The sequence below is a fragment of the Mastomys coucha genome, unplaced genomic scaffold (genome assembly GCF_008632895.1).
Source record: "Mastomys coucha isolate ucsf_1 unplaced genomic scaffold, UCSF_Mcou_1 pScaffold21, whole genome shotgun sequence".
Classification (NCBI taxonomy): domain Eukaryota; kingdom Metazoa; phylum Chordata; class Mammalia; order Rodentia; family Muridae; genus Mastomys; species Mastomys coucha.
In genome coordinates this window covers 98,831,141-98,841,290 of record NW_022196904.1, presented here as the reverse complement: position 1 = coordinate 98,841,290, position 10,150 = coordinate 98,831,141, and the positions used below count along the sequence as shown (strand labels likewise).

Sequence of the window (10,150 nt, the reverse complement as noted above, 5' to 3'; positions counted from 1 at the left end):
GTTTTTCAAGACAGGGTTTCTCTGTGTGGCCTTGGCTGTCCTGGAACTCACTCTATAGACCAGGCTGTCCTGGAACTCAGAACTCTGCCTGCCTCTGCCTCCCAAGTGCTGGGATTAAAGGCGTGCGCCACCACTGCCTGGCAAAAAAGTCTTAAGACTATGAAAACATAAACAGTTGAACGAAATAATAAGAACTGTTCAGGACATGAAAATACAAATAGAATATATTCTTAATAAAGTCACAGAGCTAGGCAGCAGTAGTTCACACCTTTAATCCTGGCACTTGGAAGGCAGAGGCAGACAGATCTCATGTTGTTCAAGGCTAGTCTGGCCTATAGAGGGAGTTCCAGGATAGCCAGAGCTATGTAGAGAAACATTGTCTCAAAAAAAAGAAGAAAAAAAATCAATCAACCAAACATCCCCACCCCTGGCGTTTTTCGTCCAAACCAGGATTCATCTTTCTGCTGCATCCAAGAAATACACTTCACCATCAAAGACAGACAGACATCACCTCAGGATAAAAGGATGGCAGAGATATTGCCTGTAGCCTAAGCTATCCTGACACACACTATGGAGACAAGGCTATCTTCAGCAGTCATCTTCCTGTTGCTGTCTCCCTCCCAAACCCTTGGGTTACAGGCTTAAGCCACTCCATGTCTCATATTGAGTCAATCTGTACAAAAATAGTGTGAGTCAGAATTTACCACCTTTACTGCTGAGATAGGAACCTGAGGTCTGGGACATTAAAGTCCCTTTCCTTAAGAACATATTAAAAAAAAAAAAGTCTCCACACTTAACATTTAACCTAAAGAATAACATACTCATTTTTAGTACAAATAGGGAAATCATAATTTAGACTCATGTTAGTTCCTGGTATTCCAACATCCAGCTCCAAAGTTTGTGTTGTTTATTGTGATACTGTTCCTGGACAGCTCACACTGCCACAAGGTTTTTCCTTACATGATGCCTCATGCTTCAAAAAATAAACAACTGTTTTCCATGACAACATTTCTTATGTTCTTATTTTCCCACACCCCCAGCTCTTTCTTGTGTTATTTACATTCACAAAGCTATTGTACCTTTCGAAGTGTGGTGGATAAACGCAGTCGTTCCGTCTTCTAGCTGCACTGCTTGCCCATCCTCCAGCCGCAAACTGTCCCCTGCTCAAGAGCAATGCTTACATTTAGATCCCTTATTTCAGTACATTCCAGTTAACTCACACAGCAGCAACAGCGTCTGATTAACACATATCTATTTTAAAAGTCATAGGACACTTAAGTAATCTCAGTAAAGTTGTTTTGAAAAAGTATTTTAGGAAGACATGCCAGAGCTGGAAGAAAAGAAGAAGAAAAAGAGCCGAGTGGGGTTCAGCTCCAACAAGTCACAGTTCGTCAGGACTGCTGTCCTCTCCTGAGCCCACGCAGCAATGCCTCTTCCATTTTCTTTTGGAGGAGTCTTGGATAAGTTTGATGCTCTGTTGGTATCTACTGACTCATCTTTTCAGAGGAAGACTCGAAATCAGAGCAAGTGTATGTAGCAAGGACCAGCTGAGAAAACAAACTCAGACTGGAGAATAAGGAGTTTCTTGTGCGTGTGTGTGTTTAAACAAATGGTCTCATTGTACAGCCCTGGTTAGCGAGCATGGGCCTCACTATAGAGACCAAGATGGCCTCAGACTCAGAGTCCTGCCTGCACTGTGTGTCTTAAATACTTACTACTTTTAGGTATGGGGACATGTTGAACATAGGCAGCAGAACCGTCTTCCAACTGAATGACCTGGCCATCAATGAGTCTCCCGTCTGGAACAAAACATTTAATCCAAGAATGTAGCAGCAAAAAAAATCTAAATTTTATACAATTTCAAAATGGTATCAACTATAAAAACATACACTACTTAAGCTCATGTTCATCTTGCTTCTTCCCTCAATGTTCTGAGGCAATTCAATACCACATCCAGAGTTCCTACAGAAAGCAGAAAATCCTCCCTCAGCCATCCTTCCTCCCTCCAATTTTCAGATAAATTCAAGAGGAAGATTGGCTCATCACAGTAAGCTGCGCACACCTCTCAGAACCACTTGGTGCCAATGACCCTGAACATGGGGAAGCTGAACACACATCAGTCAATGTATGTGAATCCAGTTAACATTCTCAGTCTTAGGAGCTATGTCTACCTTTGTCTACATATATATGTACATGGATGTCAGTTTTCCATATAAACAAAAAGTTTTAGAACTGGACTATTTCTTGAAGCAAACTAAAGACCAATTCAGAGATAATGCCATTTTAAGAAAATCAATAAAAAAAAAAAAGCAAATATCTTCATCACATGCTCTGTCAACACATTAAATCACAATCTAGAGTAAAGAAGTAACAAGTGTTTTACTCCCCCTCCCTTTCAGACTCACAGTATCTTACAGCTATTTCAAAGGGCAGCCCAAAATTATCAAAACAAATCTTAAATTAAAACAACTTAAAGAATCACATGCAACATAGCATTTTTAGGAGACTGAAATGAGAGTCTAGTTAGTGAGGGTTCTGAGTCACTGGCATTAACCACCTGGCTGCACATGGTACACTTACCTTTAGAATTATGCTGGATGTAAGCAGTAGAGCCGTCTGCAAGCGTTACAGCTTGTAAACTCACACCTTCCATATTTTCTAAATTGTCCCCATCTATGATAAAACAAAGTGATTTAGACACCTATATATATTCATGTAATGACATTAAATTCTTTTCTATAAAATGAAAACTAGGGAAAAAGCAAGTTGTTTAATTCTTAAAAATCCTCAAGTTGAATCTTTGTAAAAGAATTTACAAAAAAAAAAAAAAAATTTATCTAGCCAAACTGAAATGTTCAGAGAACAGGAGGGATCCAGATATCATCCAGACACATTGGATACATATATGGGATTCTTTTAAAAAATAACAATAACAACTTTAATCTTTAATTTGAGGGGCTGGAGAGATGGCTCAGCAGTTCAGCAGTTAAGAACACTGGCTGCTCTTCCAGAGATCCTGAGTTCAATTCCTAGCAATCGCTTAGTAGCTCACAAGGGATCTGATATAATGGGATCCGATGCCCTCTTCTGGTATGTCTGAAGAGAGCTACAGTGTACTCATACATAAGAAAAAAGAAAGATCTTTAATTGAAACCTCCATGATTCTTTGAAGCAAGATGGCTTACCTGCCACGGTTACTGCCTCTGTCAGGCACAGGGTAACATGTTGAGCCTCCATTCCTCCTCCAGGAAATTCTGTCATTCCCTGAGAATCCCGATTTATTTGCGCTAACAACATTTTCTACCTTGAAGAAAAATATGAACACTTAAGAAGGAATGCTGCACATGAAATCCATGTTGAGATAGTTCAGCAGGTAAAGGCACTTACAGTCAAGTCTGATGACCTGAGTTTCATCCCCAGAATTCCCTTACTAGAAAGAGAGAACTGGCTGCTGCAAGCCATCCACAAGTAAACACTGTGATGGTTTGTATATGCTTGGGCCAGGGAGTAGCACTATTAGGAGGTGTGGCCTTGTTGGAGTGGGTGTGTCACAGGGTGTGGGCTTTAAGACCCTCATCCTAGCAGCCTTCAGATGGAGAAAACTCTCAGCTCTTCTTGTACCATGCCTGCCTAGATGTTGCCATGTTCCCACCTTGATAATGGACTGAATCTCTGAACGAGTTAAGTTAGCCCCAATTAAATGTCCTTATGAGAGCTGCCTTAGTTGTGATGTCTGTTCACAGCAGTAAAACCCTGGGACAGAAGTTGGTACCAGGACTGGGGTATTGCTGTGATAGGCCTGACCATGCTTTTGTTTGGAAGAATGTGGATTTGGGGACTATGGATTTGGAAAGCCACGGAATGCTTTAAATGAGGCTTAACAGACCATTCTAGTAGGAATATGGAAGACTTTGTTGCTGAGAGTAATTTGAACTGTGCAGACCTGGCCTAAGGGGTTTCAGAGGAGAATTTCAGCATGTGACATAGAGACTATTTTTGTGTTATGTTGGTGAATAATGTGTGGCTACTTTTTGCCCTTGTCTGAAGAGTCTGCCTGAGGCTAAGGTGAAGAGATTTATATCAATTGCATCAACAAATTATATTAAGTCTCAAGAGACTCCAGCAGAGACTTTGTTCTCTGGTTAAGTCTCATGAAGAACATTTTTAACAAGCATAGTAAGCAGAGAAAGGAAAAATATAGAATATAGGGTTTGAATGTTAAAGGGGAATCAGGAAGTGAAATGGAGCTGAATCCTATGTTCTTGGAGATAACAGATTATGGAGATTTGGAGGTAAGATCCTATCCAGCTAAATTTAGATCCAGGCATGATGGTACACACCTTTAATTCCAGAAGACAAAGCCAAACTGATCTCTAGCCTGGGACAAAGCAGGTTCTAGGTGAAGAAAAGCTTAAATTCAGGCATGGCGGTATATATCCTTAATCACAGCATTACAGGAGACACAGCCATGCAGATCTCTGAGTTCAAGTTCCAGGAAAGCCAAGCATAGGCAGTGAGGAAGTTGGAAAATAGAAAACTGGTAATAGCATAAGGGTGGTGGTGGGAGAAGCAGGGATGTTCCAACCCCAACAAGAACTAAGAACATGGCAGCTTCGGCCATGTGGCTCTGGCTTGAGAGTGAAAAATAGAAGGGATTACTGGGACAATTGATGCTAGTTAGCTGGAGCTAAGAAATTGGTGGTGATTAAAAAGAGACCGGGATGGGGGCTGGACTGATGGCTCAGCGGTTAAGAGTGCTGACTACTCTTCCAGAGGTCCTGAGTTCAATTCCCAGCAACCACATGGTAGCTCACAATCATCTGTAGTGGAATCCAATGCCCTCTTCTGGTGCATGAAGACAGTGACAGTGTACTTACATAGCCAAGGTTGTACCTTGTGCTGCAGCTATACTTGGTAATGTGTAAGAATCACCCAGGCTGTTTTGAAGGCATAAAGGGGTCATGAAAAGCAGCTAAAGCTTGGCAGTGTGATAAACTATCGAAGGCCATTGGTGAAGGTACAGTCTCAGTTGCAGCTGAAGGGGTCATGCAAAGAATTTGAGGCTTGGCACCATGAAGAAAGCCTATGAGAGGCTATTGGTGAAGCCTACTTCAGTGGAAGATCTCTGTATTGGAGACGCCAGTATCATGGATGATCACTAAGAACAGCAATAGCAGTGAAGTGGATCAATCTGACCTTGAACTGATACAGAGGGCAGAGCTGGAAAAGTGACACCAGCCCATTGGAGGAGCCCAGAAGATCATGTGTAGATCCCAGACATTGGAATATGAAGCTGTAACACTCAAGTTGCCTTGGAGACCCTAGGATTTTTGAGATACCAGAGCCATAGTATATCTGCTGAAGAATGCTGCTAACAGGGAACCAGCCCACGAGAAAGAAGTTTGTTGCTCTCAACAAAGATGAAAAAGAAGTCGGGCGGTGGTGGCGCACGCCTTTAATCCCATCACTTGAGAGACAGAGGCAGATGGATTTCTGAGTTCAAGGCCAGCCTAGTCTACAGAGACTAGTCCAGGACAGCCAGGGCTACACAGAGAAACCCTGTTTCAGAAAAATGAAACAAAATAAAACAAAGTAAACAAACTAAAACCACAAATGGAGCAGCCTAGTCTAAATAATGAGTCTCTGCCTCTGGAGGTGGCTGTTATTTCTTACTCCATGTTATGGATAAACTCTGATGAAGCCCAAGGTGAAGTGACTCAGTATCAGTCTGACCAACAAGTCAACATTAAGCATAACTGTCAAAAACCTAGAGGTTACTGACAGGAGCATGTGGTGACTATTCAAGGACTAGACCCTGACTGCCCAACATTGGTAATGGAAGCCACAAGTACACAAAGTGAATACTGTCCCTATGGTTTCTAATAGACAATGAACTTTAACTGTGCTGAAATCACTCACAATGTTTCCTCCTCAAAGATATCCTGGAAGGAGTGGCCCAGCTGCCCATTAGAATCACCAGTTTTAACAGGCTGACCACCAAAGGAAATGAATTGACAGTTCACATGTACATTTTCTTCTTAAACACACACACACACACACACACACACACACACACGAGAAAGAGAGAAAGAAAGAAAAAGAAAGAAAGGAAGGAAGGAAGAAAGAAAGCAAGCAAGTAAAGAACAAACAAATTAGGAATTATTCCATATCTTTTTAATGTAGCCTTTTGTACTGTTGGGGAAATTCAGGGCTTTATACAACATGCTGGGCAAGAGCTGTTCTCTAGCCCTGTCCGTTATAATTCAAGAAAAAGTCGAGTGGTTTCAGCATACACCTTTAATACCAGCACTTGGAAGGAGTTTGAGGGTAGCCAGGTCTACAGAGTGAGATCTAGGACAGCCAGAGCTACACAGAGAAACCCTGTCTTAGAAACAAAAACAAAAAGCAAAACCCCAAAAAGATTCAAGAAAAAGTTAATCCAACATCTGGGCAGCCTCCTGGTTTTGGACTACCTTGACTTCCTTTGAATCAAATATATTTTGTATTTTCTCTGAATAAACACATCTTATTACACACACATACACACACACATACACTTAAGCTGCCAATTCATCTTTATGCTTTGATAGATTTGTCATCTGGATTTGTCTATTTCTAACACTTCAAGATACCCAGAGTAAAAATTATCAAGTCACCTGTGACTAAGTATTTCCCTCCCTCCCTCCCTCTCTCTCTCTCTCTCTCTCTCTCTCTCTCTCTCTCTCTCTCTCTCTCTCTCTCTCTCTCTCTCTCTCTCTCTCTCTCTCTCTCTCTCTCTCTCTCTACTTTTGGTTTCTTGAGACAGGGTTTCTCAAACTCAGAAATCTGCCTGTTTCTGCCTCCCAAGTGCTGGGATCAAAGGCGTGCACCACCACTGCCCGGCTTAAGTATTTTTCTTAATAGTACAACCGGGCAATCATGAACTGGCATGGTTTTTATCCTTCTAAATGTTTCTTTATCAGGTCTTTGGAAATGGCTCATCCATTTAGAGTGCATACTGCTCTTGAGAAGGCCTGGGTTCAGTTGCCCTACCACATGGCAGCTCACATTTACCTGCAGTTCCTGTTCTAGGGGATACAATACTTTCTGGTCTGCAATCACCAAGCACACATGTAGGCAAAAAAGTTAAATAAAATTTCTGGGCCCTGGTGGCACACACTTTAAATCCCAGTACTTGGGAAAGAGAGGCAGGTAGATCTCTGAATTTGAGGTCAGCCTGGCTACACAGTGAATTCAGGACAGCTAGGGCAACACAAGAGAAAACCTGACTCACAAAAGAAAACAAAACAAAACAAAAGACAAAATTCTTTTTTAAAAAGCTTTTGTTTTTCATTGCTTCTTACTATAATTACTACAGTAATCTTTCTGTGTTCACTCATCTGTTCCCTCATCCTTCTGGTCCAACTACCTTTTTTGCTTTTTTCTTTCCTCTTCTCTTTCTTTGAGATAGGGTCTCTCTATGCAGCCGTGGTCATCTTGAAACTTATTTTGTAGACTAGGCTGGCTGGCACTGAATTCACAGAGATCTTCCTGCTTCTGCTCCCTAGTGCTGGGATTAAAGGAGTGTGACATGGTGTCCAGCATTATTGTTTTCTATACCATTACACATTTTTCTTATAATATTGTAATATAAATTTTAAAATTAAGAAAAATGATTCTCAGTAGCTTAAACAAATCAAATTCTTTCTCTTTTTATTCTACACTGCTTGCTATGCATATACATACTTGTATTTTAGTGGTGTAATTAGAGGCAACAATATATTCAACAAGCTGGGCAGTGGTGGCAGTTTAACATAATCCTTGGGATGCTTCCAGTTCAAACTAAATGGAAATGGTTTGATCTTAAAGAACTAGAATCTACTTCTAGTGTTGTCAATAGTGGCCCCGGGCAAGTTGCTTATCTCTGGGTTTCAGTTTTTTTCTATCTGTGAAATGGAGATAAATATCATTGATTCAGAGTTGTTTTAAAAGAAAAAGAGGCCGGGCAGTGGTGGCTCACGTCTTTAATGCCAGCACTTGGGAGGCAGAGGCAGGCGGATTTCTGAGTTCGAGGCCAGCCTCGTCTATAGAGTGAGTTCTAGGACAGCCAGGGCTACACAGAGAAACCCTGTCTCAAAAAAAACAAAACAAACAAAAGAATAAAAAAATCCAAAAAACAAACAAAAAAACCAATGTATCCACCTGTCTCCAAGTAAACTATATAAGGGTATATCTATCTTTGTGTGTGTTTGGTGCTGAAGCCTTCCAGGGTCTTATGCATGCTTTACTGCTGTTCCATTGAGTTATGTTCCCCAGTCCAATTTCTTTTTTCTTTTGTTTTGATTTGTTTGTTTAGTTCTGGAATTCACACTACAGACCAGACTGACCTTGAACGCAGAGATCCCCCTGCCTCTGCTTCCTGAGTACTGGGACTAAGGGCCACCATGCCTGCCCCAATTTCTATTAAACTACATAAATGATCTTTAAAATTATAGTCTCCAGGGGCTGGAGAGATGGCTGGAGAGTGGTTAAGAGCACCGACTGCTCTTCCAGAGGTCCTGAGTTAGATTCCCAGCAACTGCATGGTGTCTCACAACCATCTGTAATGGATGCCCTCTTCTGGTGTGTCTGAAGACAGCTACAATGTACTCAAATACATAAAATAAATAAATCTTTTTTTTTTCTTGGTTTTTCGAGACAGGGTTTCTCTGTGTAGTCCTGGCTGTCCTGGACTCACTCTGTAGACCAGGCTGGCCTCGAACTCAGAAATCCACCTGCCTCTGCCTCCCAAGTGCTGGGATTAAAGGCGTAAGCCACCACCACCTGGCAATAAATCAATCTTTAACAAAAATTATAGTCTCTAGCATTTTTACTTCAGTAATTCCTTATGAGACCAAAAGTATTCATAATCATCTTTCTTTGTTCACATAAAAAAAAATTTGTAGGGTAGGTTGATACTGTTTGAGCCAATTAAGAGCTGAGGGTATAAATTTCAGGTGACTAAATGCTTAATATGCACATTGTCTTAGGGTTTTACAGCTGTAAACAGACACCATGACCAAGGCAACTCTTTTTGTTGTTGTTGTTTTTTTTTTTTTTTTTAGTTTTTCGAGACAGGGTTTCTCTGTGTAGCTCTGGCTGTCCTGGAACTCACTTTGTAAACTAGGCTGGCCTCGAACTCAGAAATCCGCCTGTCTCTCCCTCCCAAGTGCTGGGATTAAAGGCGTTCGCCGGTCGGCACCAAGGCAACTCTTATAAGGACATTTAATTGGGGCTGGCTTACAGGTTCAGGGGTTCACTCCATTATCACCAAGGCAGCATCCAGGCAGGCATGGTGCAGGAGGAGCTGAGAGTTCTACACCTTCATCTGAAGGCTGCTAGCAGAATATTCCCTTCCAGGCAGCCTGGATAAGGGTCTTAAAAGCCCACACCCACAGTGATACACCTACTCCAACAGGGCCACACCTAATAGTGCCACTTCCTGGGCCAAGCTTATACAAACCATCACATACACTGTCCTGGGCTTAGTTCCTGCCACTAAAGAAGACAAATTCATTTCCTTATAAGTCATTTAGCATTTTTCTCATTATGTACTAGGCACATATCATTTTCTCATTAAAAATAATCAGACACTAAGTAATGGACCATCTGGTCCTCTCAGATATGGTTTAAGGTCAGATGCTCTGTTGACTCAGATTAACACCAACCTTAGGAATTTTCCACTCTGTTCTGCACGTAATAGTTAATATCTGAACTAGCCAATCATGTATGACCACACTGATCCCTTTGTTCCCTCAGACCTTTTCCCTATAAAAACCCCTAACTTTCGAGCCTCGTGGTTGGCTCCATTATCTCCTGCGTGAGATAGGTGTGGTGCCGAACCAGGGCATCCTGAAATTAAAATATACCTCTTGTAATTACACCAAGATGTGGTCTCTTGTGATTTCTTGGGTGTACGTCCTCCCCAGATTTGAGTGGGGGTCTCCCCCAGGGGTCTTTCAGGACCAGTGATGGCTTATTGGATGCCTGCCATCAAACCAGATAACTTGAGTTTAGTTCCTGGGGCCCATATGGTAGGAGGAGAGAATCAATTCCCCAGACCTTCCCACAAGTTCAATGACATATCTCTCTCTTTCTCTCTCTCTCTCTCTCTCTCTCTCTCTCTCTCTCT

At 41.7% G+C, this 10,150-nt stretch overlaps 1 protein-coding gene across 4 annotated transcripts in view; it reads right to left on the bottom strand.

Moving 5' to 3' along the window:
• Znf143 (zinc finger protein 143) overlaps window positions 1–10,150 on the bottom strand; it is a 40,179-nt gene that overhangs the window by 24,005 nt on the left and 6,024 nt on the right. The window contains exons 2-5 of one of the 4 annotated variants that reach the window (XM_031387841.1): window positions 3,186–3,304; window positions 2,581–2,673; window positions 1,716–1,799; window positions 1,080–1,163 (exon numbers count right to left, since the gene is read on the bottom strand). In XM_031387841.1, the coding sequence (XP_031243701.1) occupies window positions 1,080–1,163; window positions 1,716–1,799; window positions 2,581–2,673; window positions 3,186–3,297 (373 nt within the window). In that variant the 5' untranslated portion in view covers window positions 3,298–3,304. The remainder of the gene's footprint in view (window positions 1–1,079; window positions 1,164–1,715; window positions 1,800–2,580; window positions 2,674–3,185; window positions 3,305–10,150) is intronic. The other 3 variants (XM_031387842.1, XM_031387839.1, XM_031387840.1) reach the window with 3 other exon arrangements.